The sequence below is a fragment of the Ambystoma mexicanum genome, chromosome 3p, assembly GCF_040938575.1.
Source record: "Ambystoma mexicanum isolate Mex_15411 chromosome 3p, UKY_AmexF1_1, whole genome shotgun sequence".
Taxonomy (NCBI): domain Eukaryota; kingdom Metazoa; phylum Chordata; class Amphibia; order Caudata; family Ambystomatidae; genus Ambystoma; species Ambystoma mexicanum.
Window position 1 is genome coordinate 203,354,169 of NC_090925.1, and position 19,054 is coordinate 203,373,222.

The 19,054-nt window shown below is 46.0% G+C and overlaps 1 protein-coding gene across 4 annotated transcripts in view; it reads left to right on the top strand.

Annotated features, from left to right (window-relative positions):
* The window catches only part of LRRC23 (leucine rich repeat containing 23), a 774,543-nt gene that overhangs the window by 664,888 nt on the left and 90,601 nt on the right, over positions 1 to 19,054 (top strand). For 3 of the 4 annotated variants that reach the window (XM_069650643.1, XM_069650642.1, XM_069650641.1), the window contains exon 2: positions 590 to 784. The exons of the other annotated variant lie outside the window; for it this stretch is intronic. In XM_069650643.1, coding sequence (XP_069506744.1) covers positions 614 to 784 — 171 coding nt within the window. In that variant the 5' untranslated portion in view covers positions 590 to 613. The remainder of the gene's footprint in view (positions 1 to 589; positions 785 to 19,054) is intronic. 4 annotated transcript variants of the gene reach the window in all.

Here is a 19,054-nt window from a genome sequence, read left to right on the forward strand (position 1 = left end):
TCATGTTTACTCTGCCAGGAATATCCCAGCTAAAAACACTATTGGATAGCACAGACCTCGTGGGGTCATGTACAACGAAGCTTGAACCCTTAGATCGCAACCAGACTTCTAGCCCTGCATACACCGGTCATAGAACTCAATTGGGCCTAGGCTTAATGAATGTGACCAGCCTAACACTTCATAGAGACCTGCACAGTATTGCACATTTAAGGTAATGTTCTGGGTAATGTTGGGATGGTCAAAACTGGTATGAAAGGACACCAGTACTTTTCGACACACAGTAATGTGATCTGCAAATATGGCATCGGAACAAGATGAAAAAACATTAGTGGTATTTGTTCATAGAGTTTATCAGTTTCAAGAAGTTCAAAAACAAAAATGTGACAGGAATGCTTGGGCTAATGCCTCTAAATTACTACCTTCAAACGAAATGCAACCATAGCATTTTAAAATATTTTGGCAAAAAGAACATGAACAGGAAGGGCCCACGCAGGAGTAAATGCATATATGTTAGGTTTATCGCCTGCTTATGGTAAATATTTGGATACAAAAGCATAACATACTTTAAAAATTATCATTTTCAACTAAGTCTTTCCAAAGTCAGTTGCTGAAAATGTCAGACGTCGATGATAACCCCGATGACGACGATCAGGATGCTCCTGATGATGAGCCTGCCGAACCAGCAGACGGCGACGAAGAGCCTGCTGAGGAACATGGTGAGGGAGAAGGTGGAGAGGAGGAGGAGGAAGAAGTAGAAGGGGGAGGAGAAGAAGAAGAAGAAGAGGTGAGATCTTGGGAAGAGGGTGTTGGGTGCAAAAGCCTTCTCTGGTGAGGGAAAGGCCTGTGGTAAAGAGATAGAGGGACTAAGGCAAGGATAAGGTGGACGTGGGTGAGCAGTGGGATGAACGATGGCGAAAGGAGGAGAGAATGGATGGGAAGGAAACAGAAGGGTGTATACATCAATGAAATGAGATGAGGAGAATGGAAAATAGCTGAGTGAGACAAAGGGAAGAAAGAAATAGTCTTTCATTTCTGTCATTTGTTAAGTAACCGCCGACCACAACAATCCCTCAGCCACCCACCGACCTCCAAAAGGGCAACAGAGAACTGCGACATAGGATCAATAGAACACACAAGTCAGAAAGGTAGATTTCAAAACTTGTATTCAACTTTAGCCAGATGGGGCGTGCATAAACTCCTCTGATGTAAAGGGTGTTTTCATAAGAAAACAGGATATTTTACTCTTGAGAACAAGCTAGGCCAACAATATCAAGTTATGGTCAACTATAAAGCACCAGGGTTTCTAACCTTATGTGGATGCAGAGTCCCTAGTCTATTGCACAATCTCTGGGTGAAGAGGGAAAAGTCCCTAACACTCTTTCTAGAGATGGGTTTGGGGGAATGTCTCTATGGTCTAACAGCCTTAAACTGGAAATCATATGGGATAGTATGATAAAGGTGTCTGGATGGGTCAACACCAAGTTTCTCAAGGGTCTGTGAAGAGGGATCAACAGAACAGAGTTGCCAAATACAGTTTAACACCTTTATTAAGTGCAATAGAATAAGTAAGGGTAAATCCTATCGGGCCAAGGGGTATCACTCCAGAAACAATCGAGGATACTGAAAATAAAGGTGATAGGATGGATTAACTAAATGTGCTACAATATCCTACATTAGGGAATACTACTCTCGCCCTTTCACCCCAAGATTCCCTTAATACAGTGTCAGGCTCACTTCCAGGCTTAAACCTAAGGGTTACAGAACCCAGCACGCATCTTGGCATCACAGCTTCAAGGTTATAGTGCCAGCTAACTTCTTGGCTTCGAAGCCTCGGGGTGATAGCACCTAGCTGACTTCCCTTTTTGTATGTTCATTGGCAAACCAGAGTTAGTGGCGCCATCTCTATGGACAAAGGCCATAGATTACCATTGCTTGCCTATGGCATTGACCAAGGTTTTCCATGGAAACTCGAGGATGCTAAATGGCTCAGGTACAGACCATAGTTAACACATGGTCTAAGGGGATCCATGATATCGTTTTTTGTAAGTCAAATTTAGGTGGGTTCTTGAAAGTCAAATTTGGGTGTGTTTTTCATTTAACTTTGGCCCTCAATTGTAACCTGCTAGCCCAGCGACCGTTCAATACCGCTGTACCTGCATATTTCTCCTACTGCCTCCTCTCTCTACCTGCCCATGGCATTATCTGTTTCTCCTATTTACTCCAACTGCTTCTCTATCAACTATCCTTCCCTCACTAAGTCTGGTTAGAAGAAATTTAAAAAGGATATCTTGGCCTCAAACCCAGGTCTCCCCATCGCTGATACCTATTCCAGCACCTCTGCCAGACGAACCCTCACTGATCTACTCTTTGTCGTTCCTTTGCCAGATCTCTGGACCCCTCATATGACCTCTGTGCTCTGTCCTGTCTCCTCCTCTCCCATTAATAGTGGCATCCGCTGGGAAGTCCTCTTGGATTCCTTTGACTCCTCCAGAGTCACCATTAATGTCTACCTTAATGGCACTGTCAGGCCAATCTCCTCCTCTTTGATAGGCAGTTTCCTCGCCTCATCAACTTCCTCTCATCTCCAGCTGTCCCCTACTCTCCTCCCTTGGCTACCTTTTTTCATTCCTCCTCTGCCCCACCTCCATCTCCCTCCACACCTCTGCAGGGTGTACCTCTGATATGTACCCCTCCCCGGAAGGTCTTTAAGGTTGGCAACCTTCTTCATCTTGCAACTCTCGCTCTGCTGTCAAACACTCCTCTGGCATCTGCCACCTCCTTGAAGAACTTGACCTCGATTGTCCTCAGTCTTACTGAGACATGGTTCACAGCCAGCTCTGTCACAGGTTTTGACACTCTCCTCCCTGATGGCTACAAGATCCTCTCTGCCCCCAGATCCACCCGGCCCAGAGGGGGTGTAGCCTTGATCTTCCCTGAGTGGATTCCTGACACTAACATCCCCACTCAGACATACTCCTCTTTCGAATGCTCTTGTCTGCAGGCTCTCTCTCTCTCCTAGCCACTCTGTTACTGTTGCTACTCTCTACCGGCCCCCTGATCAAATCACCTCTCTTCTTTCCTAGTGGCCAGACCTCTCCTCCTCCCTCCTGGCCTCAATCACTCAATTTCTTCTTCTTTGGTGGCCTCAACATCTATCTTGATTCTCCCGGTTCCTCATCTGCGCTCTTTTGCGACCTCTGCGATTCACTCTCCCTCTCTATCCTCCCCTCCGACCCGACTCACTCTGCTGGTCACACACTCCATGTCTTGATCTCCTCTGGCCTCCCCCTCTCTACTCCCCTCACCACTCCTCTCTCCTGGAGTGATCACTGCCTCCTCTCCTCTCATCTTTCCATCTCCTCCCCTCAAGCCAAGCCTACCCCAAGATTGCCACCTACCTTCTCGGACATCCAGCCCATGAAGCATTTGTCAGTCTAGGCTTTCGCTGGCTGCCACTTTCTCCCCCCCCCTCCTCCAGGGGCTGACTCACACCCTGACACAGCTATGTCCCTGCTCTACTCCTCTATTTCCGCTACTCTTGATGCTCTTTCCCCTGTCATGAGGATCCGTTTGAAGTCCAAAGCCAAGTGCAATTCTTTGTATGACTCTGACCTAGCTACACTTAAACGTAAGTGTAGGGCGGCTGAGAGGAAATGGAGGGATTCTTGTTCATCCTCTGACAAACTGGCCTGCTGCCTGCTCCAAAGGCAATAACGACTCTCTGCCTGCACCAAGTAGAGATTCCACATTCAAGCCCGTGTCTCTGCAGCATCTAACAACTCGGCCAAACTCTTCAAAATCTGTAAGGAGCTTGCCAACCCTGCTGCAGTGTCCACCCTTCCTCTCACCTCCCAGGCTCTTTGCAATGTCCTTGCCTCCTACTTTATCTGTAAACCCCAGGACATTTTGTCCACCCTCTCCTCCGCTCCCCCTCCTCTCCCCTCTCCTTCTCTGCTTGCTGACCCTCCTTCAGCTACCCCCCACCCTCTTTCTCCTCCTTTCCTCTTTTCTCCCCTGATGAGGTCGCTAGACAAGTCCGATCTATGACCGCCTCATCAAAACAAGTCCATCCTGTTCCTCTAAAACCATTAAGGACCACATCAACACCCTCGCTCCAGCCCTTGACGATTTCTGCAACCTCTCTTTTGCCTCTGGATCTTTCCCCTCCCCTCTGAAGCACTCCCTTGTGCATCCTCTCCTCAAGAAACCCACTTCTGATCCTTATTGCCTGGCTTACTATCGCCCTGTTTCCATTACTCCCTTTTTGCGTAAACTTCTGGAAAAGCTGGCCATCTCTCAGCTTAACCTTCAATCCGATTCTGTTGGCTCTCTCCATGACCACCAATCTGGCTTCAGAGCTGCCAGGAGCATGGAAACCGCTCTCCTAAACATCTGTGAAGATCTGCTCTCCAACCTTGACTCTAAAATTCCTTCTGTCCTCATCCTACTTGATCTCTCCTCGGCTTTCAACACGGTCAACCATACCACCCTGCTCAACCGTCTCCGTGACAACCTGGGTATCACTGATCATGCTCTGGCCTGGCTGACCTCTTTCCTCTCTGATCGACCCTCAGAGGTACAACTTGGGTCCTTCCTATCTTCTATCTCCCTCTCTACCTGTGGTGTTCCCCAGGGGTCTAATCGCACGCCCTGGTTTTTTAAGCAATACCTGGCAACTTTCGCCTACTGCATTTCCATTTTCTGCTCAATTTTTCAGTGCTATACTGACAACACCCAACTTATTTTCAGGCTTTCTTCAGCCACCTCTTCCCCTTCCCTCATCTCTGATTGCCTAATCACCATTCAAAATTGGTTTTGCACCAACGATCTTTGTCTAAATGCCAACAAGACTGAGTTCCTCCTCATTGGTACACCTTCACCATCCTTTCCCATCACTCTCTGTCCGGCCACTCTCGGTCCTCCTCCTACCCCTACCTGTGCGGCTAAGAACTTCGGGGTCATCTTTGACTTCACACTTTCCTTCTCTGCACCCATCTCTGACATCTCTAAAAAGTCTAACTTCTTACTGCACCACCTCAGAGGTACTCTGCCTTTCCTCTCCTTCCTTCAGAAGCCCACTGTCTCCCAAGCTCCGGTTCTCTCTAGGTTGGACTACTGTAACAGCCTCTTTCTAAATCTACCTGCCTCCACTCTCCACCCTTTACAACTAATCCAGAACAGGACTGCAAGACGTGTCCTTGGCCTCAAGCCCGGGGATTGTATCTCTCCAGCTCTGAAATCCCTTCATTGGCTCCCAGTGGATGCTAGGATTACATTTAAAACCCTCTGCATTTTCCACAAGGCTTTCTGGGGCCTGGGTCCAAAATACCTTCAACTATCCCTCTGTAAATACCTCCCCTCTCGAGCCCTTCGCTCCTCTACTTCTAACTCCCTCAGGGTCAGTCGTTTTTCTAAGAAACGTGCTGGAGGTAGATCTGTCTTTGGCTTGGGCCTCACTTTGGAACAGCCTCCATGCCACCCTGAAACTTGAGGAGAACCATCTCCGGTTCCAGAAGCACCTCAAGACCTTCCTCTCTGATTCTGTCTTTGCCCCTCTACTCCCCTGCTTATCTGTTTTCTCTCTTGGCACTGTGCACCTTGCCACCCTCTGTCCTTCAGTCCCAGGTACATGCTCACCCTGCCACCCTACTTGCACTGGGGGTCTGTATCTGTACACATAAATCCCCCAACCCACTTTTTTTCTGCACTTATCAGATATACCCTATCTGTTCAACCTAGCACTTGCCACTTGATGGCTGCACTACCACTATTTATGTATGTATTTATTTATTTATTTATTTTACTTATTATTAATTATTCTGTTCTCTCCTCTGTTCCGCACTTTCTACCTCTCCCCCTTCCTTGCACTTTCTCTTTTTTCCCTTTCCCATACACTTGCGCATTCTCAATGTCACTGGGCCTAGTAAGATCGTTGTTTTTGTTCTCCCCGTCTCCCCTCACTTTTCCTGGTCGCACTCTGAAACACTTGTGTATGAACGCAAAATAAATAAAATATAATTTCAATATCACTTAATTTCATACATGGTTGGCCCTGATCAAGAAGATTCTGGATAACAATGAATACCACAGATGGATATGAACATTAAAATAGCCTGGCATGATTGTTTATCCCACTCTAATTATGCCTGTAGATTGTCAATAATTTGTTTAAAATGGAAATTGCATATCACCTTTGGTGACCATGATTAGCAATATTTGCCCCAATACAGTGCTGTTCCTTGAACTATTGTTTGGCTGAAGCCATCATCCATACTTAAAAATGTGCATCTTACAAATGCCATTACTGGGAAAGCAGACACCATGCAAAAACATGGGAAACAGATCTTTATGATGGATGAGGTTCGTCTGTTGAGTAAATGGTATCTGCATAGTACAGGTCCACCCCTTCAAACGACTCTTGCAAAACCAGGAGTACTTTAATGAATTGTTTAGTGAAAAGATCTCAACAGTATTAGACGGGAAGAAGCATTTAAATGTGCACCGCATACGTTTATAGGAATTGTGGCAGATCAAAAGAAGGTTGCGGACACTCTGAGGACATTTGTAACATACTTTTATTAAAGAATAAAGACTCCCTATCCTCCTCTATAACTATCAGGCTTTCCTTCCTACTTTACTAACTAAGGTGCCCCTCAGTCTTAGATAAATGTCCTAAGAAAAACAGTCTGCTGTCCACAACTAATCTATCTGATTCTGCAACTTTTATAATCAACTAAGGTCAGGAGAATAACTCCATTCTCCTGTTGATTGTGCCTCTGCACTTGTCTTCTCTTCTCTTCTTTCTCTTTTCAGATTACTATGCAATTCTCAAATAGTCTTTCGTGATCCTTTGTGGTAGTTGTTGCAACACCATGACAGAATTGATAGTCTTTCTGTCTCCTTTTATTAAAGGTTGCTTAGTTCTGGTCAGAATCCATTTCTCCTTCCTACAGGATTCTGAGAGTTGATGTAACGTCTTGTTCTCTGAGAGTTTGGGTTTCTATACAGTTGTGATTCAAATTCTACTCCACAGGATTTCTTTGTATGCAGTCTAACCTAGGAACTCCTCAGGTCTTTAATACACAATTACTTCCCTCTATTGTGTTCTGATTTTTGCTTCTTAGACTCTGGGTTATTTTCCCCTTTTCCCAAGGTAGCAATGTTCCAGTTTTATTTCTCTCCCTCTGTCTAGATTATGTGCATCTCTTTATTACATTCATACAGTTCAAGTTTACTGATGGGATTTGCACTGGGACGAGTATCTCTGATTCTATAACGAGTTCCTTTATACTTTCCGGTATTCACGCTCTCCCCTTTAACTTCAGTGTTGAGGCGGAACATCTCTGCTACCCGTAGTTGTGTGGGACCTTCTTCTTCCTTCTCTTCATTTCTGTTTGTTCTCCATGACATCCGCTTCCGACGTTTTTCCTTCTTCCTGGTGTCTCAGGGTTGTTACGGGCACTCGGTCCGTCAGTCAGTTCATCGTTGCTGTGGTATCGTTGTAGTTGAGGGGGCAGCCTGTCCACCAAGCTGCTTGTGTGGTCACAGCACTACCAAGCTCTCTGTTCTGGTTTTCCCAGCTTCTGCTTCCTCATACATGCTGACCCTTCAGCGTTGCTTGCTCCTCTCGGAAGCAATTCTGAAACTTGCGGGCTCTGCTGCCTGCGTTGGCTCTGCCTTCCTCAGACGGTCTCCGTACAGAGGCCTTCCCCAGCTTGCTTGATTCTCTTTCTCTTGGCCTTGTCCTCTTCTTTAAGCGTACTCGGCACAGTTATTCAGAGTTTTTGATTTCAAGAGATAGGCTCTCTTTCTGTTTCGTAATGTCTTCGTCCCAGTTATGGAACTTGTGCTGATTTGGAGTGTTAGATAATTCCGTATATGCCATCACATGGATGGTACCAGGGAGTTCCTCACAGTAACAGGAGTCCTTGTCCCCAAAGGGGGGATCACTCCCAGTGAGGTCCCACTTACCTTGACCACTAGGGAGGGTGTTGTGAAGGGGGCTCACCTCCCTAGCCTCACAGGGGAGGGTAACAATCCCTTGGGGAGAAGGGACAAATTCCCACGTTTTGTCACAGAATGTATTCATTCATTTGGGAATATAAACATAACTTGCTGTAATTGTGCAAAGGATTGTGAGTACGTAAATTAATTCCCAAAGAACACAACATGCATTTCTCTACCCTGCTAGCATAGGCCCCTGCTGTACCCTGCGTTGTATCATGTGTATGCTATCTGCTCACATTTCACTGTGGTTATACTAAAAACCTATTCAGATTGACTACATTTTTATGGCGTGGAAGGAAGAGGGAGAAAGTGGGTTTTGGATGCAATTAATCTGAATATTATTCCTTTGATGGGGGTTCTGAAAAAACAGTAACTAGAATTGTATTACCAGACATCGAAATGTTTATTCCAAACATTACCAGCCCTTAATTTAATAGTTATCCACAAAAGAGAGGAACAAAGACAATCTTCATGTCCATGGAATTTGGGCAAACCATGGACTAATTACGTTGAGCACAGTTAAGGTTTACCATGCATGACAATAGGCAGCAGTGGTTGCCCCTCCTGCTACACCCTAATACATAGACGGAAATCATGGGCATAATGACTGTGATCCATGGACAGACCATGAACAAAAATACCGTGGGCTTAATTTAGAAATTCATTCCTAAGTTTCTGTTTATTCATGATACCACAGACACCCAAAGAATAGTCTTCTTGGCCCCACCTTCCAACATGTAAATCTCTCCTTTGCCTCAGGGTATGTGTCAGACTCTGGTATTGTCAGCCTCTAGCTACAGCTTGCCCCCCTGGGCATACGATGCTACACCAATGTACACAGTCTCACCAGCAAGTATTTCTTCCTCTTTTCCTGTGTTTTCTTTTTAGGCTTTTAACCCATCAGCCATGGTGAGCTCCCATGGGCCACGGCTTGTCTCCTTTCAGCATCCGGAAGACAGCCCTAAGCAGGCACTTGGATAGTGGCTACAGGCCATCATCTGTTTCTGAAATAAAACCTTCACTAGGGTCTTGACTCTCTTCTTCTCAGTGCCTGGTCTCTGCCCGTGTCTGAGATCTCAAGCAGGTTCTTTTTTTAATTTCAAACATGTATTGGTTTTAAAAGCCAAAGTACATAACATCAAACACAAATAACAGCTTTCTGTAGAAAGAAAAACAAACCGACCTGCAGTATGTTCCCATTCCTCTCTAGCCACACACCAACCCCCAGAGCTATTTCTCCTACTCCCTCCTGATAGTGAAAGCAGACTTACTGCAACTCTTTCAGAACCCAAAAGGATGGTGCAAATGCAGAAAAAGAGAATACGATAAGCAATATACACATCCCAGGACCCACGTCTTGTCTGCCATTTCCTCTGAAGGCCTGTAGTGGCCTAAGGATTTCATCACTTTCTGTTATCAGGATTTAAAATCTTGCTCGTCTAAAAGGACATGTTGCTCCGCTCCTTCAAATTCGCTCACATCTTGAGGGCCCCTTTTTACCCCTGTAGTCAAGAGCCCCCTGCAGCAATCAGTCAAATAATCGTATAGGAGCTCTCGCCAAACCCCTTCAAAGGGTTCCTTCTGATGCTTAGCATTCATGGCCACTGTGGACAGTTTCTCTTCCAGCCACATTTCAATGTTGAGCTTTCTTGCTGATTTCCAGTGTCTCAATATTAATTTCTTCCCAATCAATGTCGACTTTTTGACCTATTTAGAAGCCGACAAAACACATTTTAACCTATGAGCAGGCAAATTATTGAGCATTGTTAGCAATCTCTCTCTATCTTACAGTTCAGAACCTTACATCCTCATCAACCTCCTAAGGATCTGTCCCACAGGTCAGTGATGGTAGTACCTTCGACAAATATGTTGGCAAATTACTTTTTTGCTGATTTCAGCTTGCAGCGTGTGTTTGTGTAGGAGAGGCCATTGTTCTCTTCATCTTTTCCAGAGTCCAATACAGATGATTTCAGATCTTCTGGTCCCTTAGTCATGTTTGCATTTCTAAACCTGCCCTTGGAGTACCTGACAGGAAGTGTGCCCACTTCTCATCTGTTATATCTACACCCAGCACTGCCCAAATGACTGCTGCATGTCTGATTCTTGAATCCAGCTGTAGACTTGACTCACCCTAAGTTTCTTATCTTTTCCTCCAGACTAGACCTCTATATGCGTCAGAAACCTGCTAACAACTGGGTCGATTTCTTGTGGGAGTGCCAGCATGCCCTTGATGTGTGCTTTGTTCCAGATCTCTCTGCATACAAGGCCAAAAGTCCCATCTAGATCTCTAAAAGCCAGAATTTGCAGCCTCTAGCCATAATGTGGTATTACATGGTAATACTCTTTTAATCTCTTCCTCCAAACATATAAGCCCTCATGATCCTTAAACGTGCCATTATTTAATTTGTGTGTCCTATATCCTGGTACCATGCAAGCTGATCATTTGGTTCAGGGCCACTCACATCAATGTTAGATTCTGTAGCAGGGGCGGATTCACTCTCTGCATCCCCAAGTGCATGCGTTCTGGCCAAGTTGTCCTTCATTGATAGTTCCTCCATCTACACCCATGAGAATTCCTCCTGATTTTGAACCTCCAGAAACCTTTCAAGGTGCAATAATATAAAGCTGTTCTGGTACTTCCTGACCACCATTAGGCCAAATGCCACTATGGGCTGGGCTACTTTGTTTGGAGGAATGGGGCTTCCATGAACCCCACAAGAATTGTTTAATTGGAACCCAATTTTAGCATAGTCCCGAGTGATGTGTAACCAGTTATGATTTAGCACATATACGATTTTTGAAAGCAGAATACAGTTTATCAGCCCTCGGATGTAAATTCAGGGACAGCCATCTTTCTATGCCTGCAAGGAAATGTCCATTGCTTCAGGGTTAAGTGATCTCACAGCCTAGACAGCTGCATAACTTCTGACCTGTCCCCGTTCAGTTTATAACCATCCACAGTTCCATCTCTAGTAATGGTTGACATGATAGCCAGTACATCTCTGGTTGGGTTGGTTGCGAACAGGAGCATGTCATCCACATACAACAGTGTCACCAATCCAGTAGCCCCTGTGCTCTTTGTTGTCCCTCAAGGCAAATGGCAGTGGCTAAGTTGAGATATTGGGCAGCAGTGGCGATAGGGGCCAAACTGGCTTTGTGCCCTCCCCTATTGAGAACCTGTTGCTGAGCTCTGGCTACTGTGTTCCCATGTAACATTCTGATTCCACCTCTGAATATAGGCCAAAAGTTCATCCCCTCAAGAACCACATTCACATAGTTCCAACTGACATTGCCACATGCCTTTTTGGTATTTCTTGAGAGGGTCTTTCTTTTGTCTCCCTCCATACACAATATTTGTAAGGGATATTTTTTCACAACCCTCTGGTGGGGTGTGTGAAACCATCTATACTACTGGTACTTATTGTTCCAACCAAAAGATAGATCAGGTCCTCTACATTGTTTCCTAAGGCAGACAAGTCTCAGGCTTCACTCAAGAGAGATGAGGCTGGTGGATAGGTACAGTAAGTTTCCTTATAGGCACACTACGAGAGTACAATACACTGATATACTGACAAATATATGCTGTCTAAAAAAAGAGTTACACATATAACATTTAGAGATCAAATAAGTGTGTATATTGTGGTAAAGTAGATCAACATATATATAGATAAAAAACAGTAAAATCCTAGAGAGACCCAACGTTCTCCTAAGTTAAATGTATGCCCAGTGCCTAGTTGTAGGTGCAGTGCACATAAGGCTAAGGGAGTGGGGAGAACAAAGGGTAGACACAAGCAACACATATTACTGAGCCATATTTAGGACCCTCAAAGGCCAAACATAAATAGCTACAGTAAATTCCCCCAACCAAATCATCATTACACATGTAAACCATATACTCATTATAGTGCCTAGGAGCAGAGACGAGGTTAGAAATTAACAGCAGGAGCCAGAGAGCCACCCAAAAATCAGAATTGGCTTATATTTATAATATTCAACCTACTTGTTTCCTTACACCCCTAGAAACATGTTAGCCATAAAATAACCACAGTTATATATACCCTTGTACACCTCAGTAGGCAAGAGTCTAAAGCAATTATTTTAAATGTCAGTAGGAAGTCGCGGCTACCAGCTAAGATTCTTGTTCATAAACTCTGGGGACACAAGGGGGATCCAGGAAAAATGTCACTGTACAGGTGAGTACCTTCAAGATCCTCGTTATAGGAGTTGTGAAGGCACCCTGAAGCAAGACACAGACAACAGATTCAAAGTTCAAAATAAAATTTTGGTGGGATTTCCCTAGCTGACAAAACTAAGGAACGTCTGAGTCTGAAAGTTCAACTTAAAAGTCTGTCTGTGCCCAAAGCCTATCCTTGCCCTCACAACTAAAGCTAAACAATGTGTAGGGATGGCAACAATACACAAAATGATGATCAAACAAAAGTGCTGAGCTTCTTCCAGCCCCCAGCTTCCTTTCGGCTTCCCTTCCCTATGTTCAAGAAAGTTCCACAAAAGTCTTTGTATTACAGTTCTCAAATGCAAACAGTTCCAGAAATCCATAGGGTTCTGTTCCCCAAGTTCAAGGCAACACAGTTCCAAAGAACATGGTCTTGAGAGCTCCGTCCTCAAGATAGTATTAAAGTTCATCAAATCTCAGGGTTACCTTCTTCGAGACTTCAACTCACCAACTTACACTTGCTCTCAGTCTGTTAATGTTCAAAACAGCTTCCAAATCAACTTAATACTCCTTCTAGATAAGCTTAGCAACTCAATTGGCTTACTCCTTCTTGGTTTGCTTTAACAAGGTCTTTAGTTTTCACAGTTGAGGGTTCCCTGGTCTAGGCGCAGTTGTCAGACCACACGGTCCATCCACTACCGGTCAAGCAACCAGGAACCCTAGGCTTTTTGGCCCACACAGGTTCTTCTGAATCTGCCCCGTGTTAATGTTCACATTGACTTGGCTTCTCCTAGTCAGCCTTTTGGCTTTATGCAAAAGTCTCACCTTCACTTGGCTTCTCCTTGTTAGCCTCTTGGCTTTGCCACACTGTGTCATACATTCTTGGGCAGTCCTGGGCTGTGTCGCACTGTATTCATGCATAAAGTTCAGTGCGTGGTGGGTTTACTCTTTAACGATTTGCGGCTGTGATCTCTTGCAATCTTCTGCTCTTACTTACTTGGCTCTTATTTTTCTTTCCAACAGGCAACGTGTTCTTGCCTCTTATATTCATATAGCATCTGACTCCAACTTTGCCCATAATGGTTTCATACGGCTCAGTATTCAATATGTTCAAGTATTTGTTCGGCTCATACAAGTTTCATACAATTCAGCATTCAACATTTGTAAGCACTTTGCTTCACTGCTTAACTTTCACCCAACCCGCAGCTCCAGGTTTGATTTATTATTCCCATGCTGTTTTGCTCATTCGGCATTTGCCTTGCTTGCCCCAACCTCCAGGAGCACCCCGGTTCGAGTGACTCTCTCCCTTCACTCACCGGTCCCTGGCGTTCCTCCCGGACAGCTGCGCTGTTCAGTTTCGGCTTCTCCCACTGGTGTTCCTTTGACGGTGAGCCCCGCTCTAACGCCTGATGCTCTTCTGCGCCCGCCGGCAGCTCTGCTCCTTTTCCACAGATGCTGGCGGCAACTCTGTTTCCTTTTCTTCTCCTGTAGCTTTGGCTGCGTGTCTCTGACCACGGAGGCTCCCACACCTGTGACTTCTTATTGCCTGCACTTCCCGCCGTGGCCTGAATAGCACTTACCAGCCCCACCCTTAGGTCTCACCCATTATTGCACTTGTCCCTCTTCCTCCACACCCCCAGTCCCTCGCACTGATCACCCTGTCATGCATTTGCACGGTAGTATTGTCACACGGCCAATATAACCATTTCTTTTGTGCTTGTTGTTTTCCTTTGATTTTCCCATGCCCACCCCCCCTTCTTGCCTCGTGGCGCCTGGAAACACTTGCTTATAGAAGCCATACAAATGTCCAATAAAATACAAATAAATAAAATAAAAATGCCCATATATTAGAGAGGGTGGGAAGCTTTTTCCTTCTGTTCCTCCTTGATGAGGGTTCCTGAACCAAACCAAACTAAGAAGAGGACCACATGCATGGCTGATGGCTATGGCCCTCTTTATGGCGTGATCAGGGTGCTGTACTAGGGAAGGAAACCCCTGTCCCCTACAATAAAACCTTCAAACAGACCAGAACATGGACTTCAATTCTTCCCTGGAGCACACAAGAGAGTGACCATCAGGGGTCAGACCTGTCACAGCTGCTGGCAGAATTCGGAATATAGAGTGGTTCAGGTGACTGGGCTGGACAAACAACCGAGTGACAAATACCCAACTAGGGAATGCGAGTGAGATGTTCAGCCTTCTTAGGTGTATCCCCCTGTCCATCATGTAAATATAGTAAAGAGGTTAGACTCTGTGGCGAAATCCCTTGCACATGAAACCAAAGGCCAGTCAAGTCTTGATCTATCAAAGAGATATGCATGCACCTGCTTCCATCTCTCCACTTTTTAAGGCTAGTCTAAATCATACACAGAGGTCTGAATGTGTCTAAGCCAGCCCCTTATGCCCCATCTTCTGTGTTTAGCTAATTGAGCAAGATTGGTTAATGCCCTCGGCTGCATGGTCCGAGGTTATACAATTGTTGTCCACCATTTTCTGCTCTGGTATAAGTTTCATGGTTGTATCCGGAGTCTGCGTCCTGGCTCCGGTGTTTGGATTCTGTACTAGTCACTATTTGTGAGTCAAAAGCAGGTGTCCCCTACTTGTGATTTCCTTTGTAGCTAAAGTGTTTGCTTACAGCTCTGATTCGTGATCCATGCCAGAGATTGCACAGCAAACAAGAACTGCTCTCTCTGCTGCACCCCATGCATGGACTTGTGGACTTAACCTAAAGTATTCAGGAAATGAATCCGACCCTTCACGTGGTCAATGCACATTGCAAAACATTGTGTTTTCACAGGAGAGCAAAGAAAAGGCTCCACTGCTGCTGTGGGTTCGATTTACCTGCCATGAGAAAAAGACACTGTAACCATTGGTTTATTCTCTACAAACCAGCTGGGAGCACCACTGGACTAAAAGCTAAACAGCCTAAAGTATGGCATATTATGGCAAGATAAAGAACCAAGTGACCAGCAAAAACATACATAGTACTGTTACTTCTCGTCCCCATTCCTCACACTCATGGGATATCCCGCTGAATGAGAACAGATCAGAGCATGTTGCTAGGCACTGTTAAGATGGATTTCTAAACTCTGACCTGGTGGGCAGAGGTTTAGGAGGCCACCCTCAGTTTAATGAAACAGGGGAACCTTCTGGACAAGCCAGACCAATCTAGGTAGCTTGGCAGGCGGTCAAGACTAAGTCTCAGGCGGGGTGAGAGTGATCGGAAGCCCACAATGAGCACACATAGTAACGACACACTAATTACTCTTAGACAAGTGTATATGAAAAATATCTATACATTTATTGTCGGCTGGACCAATAGAAACAAGTACATTTATAGTTATATCAAAACAGTTATCACACAAAATCCTTATACTAGATAAATATATACATTACGTTTCCTAATGCGACACAGCAGTAAAACACATCCACAACCTGTAGAAAGAGGGTTGAGTTAATACACTAGGAGCATTAGACAATTCTTTGGAGTTGTTCCCTAACTTTTGAGTCCACCCCTAAGAAGAAGGGAGCCTTGTTCTCAACAGTACAGTTGTGCGTAAAAACGCCCGATCCCGCAGACAGAACAAAAAGCGGTTCTTCTTGGCAGGGCTGTAACAAGTCAGGAAAGGGCTTGAGGAGATGAAGAATTGGTTCCCATTATTCGAGTAGGATCTGCCCTTTGCGGCAGAGCAGTTTTCAAAAGGCGAGAATAGCTAGGGTGCTCAGGCTAACCCAGCCAAGATCGAATATGTTTTAAGGGATATTCATGCGTAAAAGTGATCGGTTGTGCCAGAGGGCCATCGGTAAGTGATGCAAGTACTCACTGACCCTCTGCACAGTCTGGACCAAACTTTTCTAGTTTACACCTAGGTCGCTAGTAGGTTCGGGTCCTGAAGTTTTGCGGCGCTCCGGCTCTTAGCAGCTGCGGGCTAAAACGATTGTCCGTGATGGGACAGTTGCCTTTTCTCAGCTTCCGAAGGAGGTATGAAGAAAATTCCAGTGCAGCAGGCTTCAGGGCACAGGAGAGCAGGTCAGCAAGACATCTATAGCGACTGTCATCATCAGGTAGTGACGTGGAAATCACAGATGAGGGCAGTGTTATGCACTCTCCTAATTCGGGACCTACAGGAGCTAGGCCTGCAAAGGTTGGAGGGAGAGGGCACAGGACCACAAACAAGGGATGTCCCCAGTCTTGTGCTTCCACTTGAGACGACAGCGATTCTGCAGGGTACCCTGAGGTAGAGCTGGACAGTTCATTGGATGGCCCAGCAACACTTCCGAAGAGGCTCATTTGGTGGGTGAGCAGGGGACGCAGAGAGTAGTTGTTCCCACTACCCCAAAGGGGCGAAGCGTCTTGGCAGGCCTTCTTGATCGATGAAGAAAACAGGGGTCTAACAGGACAGCAAAGGGCAAAGGGTGCCAAAACCTTCTAGAGAGTCTCCGGCGGTTTTACAATTCTGTTTCTTCATGCAGGATACTTGGCTCCTTCTGTAGTTTGGGGAGAACTCCAGTGATAGAACTGGAATGGATGCAGATCCCCTTCTCCTACCTAAGATTAGCTTTGCGCCAAAATCGAGGCCTTCCAATCGAAGATCTGCTCTCATGCAGGCATCCCAGTCATGGACCAATCATGGTCCACAGTGGTCCGAGTCATTCAGGCACTCCAAACATCCTGGCACCAGTAGTGTGGATTAGGGCCAGACAGTTCCAACCCGCTTCCTTGGCACACACATGTGACGGGTAGAAGCCTGCGGAAGAGATCGGTATTCGCGGGCGGCTGCATGCCCAAAGAAGGAAAACGTGGGTTGCTCGACGTGGGTGAAGGCAAGGGACAAAATGGCATAATGAGGTCTGGGAAATCCTCTACTGGTACGAACACGACCCATTGACCTGTTCTTGGGTGGATGCCCCCAGGAGGATCTCAACCACGCTTTAGCTCACTATGCTTTCCACAGAGGAGAAATGTCCTTACACATATAGGTCTTTGTCCCACCCAGAGGTAGTCCAGCACGGAAATGGTAGGCAATTCTCTGAACAAGAGTACCAACAGCAACCCCAGACACGTGTTTCGGCCTAGTCGAGCCTCTTCAGTGAGGTTGAGCTGTGCCTCTCTAAACACAGTGAGCAAGGGATCCACATCTGGATTCCCCTGGTAACTTGCATATTAAGTAGCTTTGGGTTTCACCCTAGGTTAGCAGGGGAATCCAGACATGGACCCCTTGCTCATTGTTCTTAGAGAGGCACAGCTCCACCTCACTGATGAGGCCCTACTAGCCCAAAACACATGTGTGTGGTTGCTGTTGGTACTCTTGTTCAGAGGAGAATTGTCTAGCATTTCAGTGCTGGACTGCCCCTGGGCAGGGATATTTCTCCTCTGTGAAAGGGGCAGTGAGCTAAAGACTTGTTTGAGACTCTCCTGGAGGCCATTCACCCAAGAACAAGTCAATGGGCTGTGTTTGTGCCGGTTTAGGGGCTCCCAGACCGCCCCTTGTTTTACAAAACAAAAGACGTTGTGGCTTTGCCATTTTCGGAGCTGGCCACAGTCTTGAACCAAACGCAGTAAACGTGATGTGATTCAGTAAAAATAAGTAACGCACTTATAAAAAGTAACTGCTGCCACCAGTTCGTCCCAGGCACACTCGTACAATCACCAAAAAATCTAGGGCCATAAAATAAAAAGGACCCCAGCGCACGGTACTGGAAGGTACGTTGTGCCTGTTAAAAAGTTACCAAGAAATGGCAACATAGTCCAAGACTAGGAGAAACAGGAAACGTCCAAAAAAGTCAGATAAAAAAAAGTCTGAATAGGAGATTTTGCCGAATTTTGGCAATTCGAAGATTCGTTGGGGTGGGGGCAAGGGCAGAGGCTGAAATGTTCAGGGGAGAGAAGACCGAAAAAGTTATTTTTGGAAAAATTATTTTCTGTCTTTTCTCCTTTGAACATTTCAGCCGCTGGCTTCTAACTCCAATCCAGGAAACATAGTTTCCCAGTATTGACAGTCTGAAGGATGTGTCAGTTTCCCCATAACAAGTGAGCAAAAGCCCATGGGAGCGCAGCTGAAGGCTGTGCTCCACTGGCAAAAGTCAGGATAGGATAGCCTCACAAAAGCAAAAAGTTTGGGCGGCCCACAAATGGAGGGAAAATTACACCTACATGAAATCTTTCCTAACAGGCAGCATAATAGAATTTGTATTTGGCATAATGCATGCTCGGGTGTGCCGTACGGTACCTCCTCCATGCGCCCCACCCAACTGTCAGTCCTAATGCGGGCAATACCAGACCCATACCAGTAGGGACTCTTGTGACACTGCACACTGCGCCCAAAGCGCTAAGGTCCGGGAGGGGGAAAAACGCCTTACGGATACCAATGGGGGTTATTACCTTGTACGCGCCCTAACAAAGCTATGAGCGGGAGGGCCTTCGGCGTCAATACCTGGTTTACCCCCAAGGGCAGGGGAGGGAGGAAACTCCTGTCCCCCATACTTGGGTTGGAATATACCCAGGTGGGCACTCAAAAAGAGCCCCTGGGAGCGGGCAGGAAAGGCTTGTGCAAATGCACGATCCGTGCCCCAAGGGAGATACGGACCCAGCGGAAACTGGTCTCCACGTCAGAGGCACAAACATGGGTGAACAATACAAAAGGCATTCGTCAGCCGCTTTGCGTAAACCCGCAGAGGAGCCTAGCAAGGTAAAAGTCATGCAGGCATCGTGGGCACAAGTGAGTTCTAGTCAAAGCGATGCGCAAACAAAAAGCCATGTCCCAACCTCAGAAGAGACACAGCCAAGGCCCTTCGAGCCACGTGTGTTCTGGATAGTCCCATCACAGGAACCATATATGGGACAACAGCAATGGCAGGTGGGTTCCCAAATGT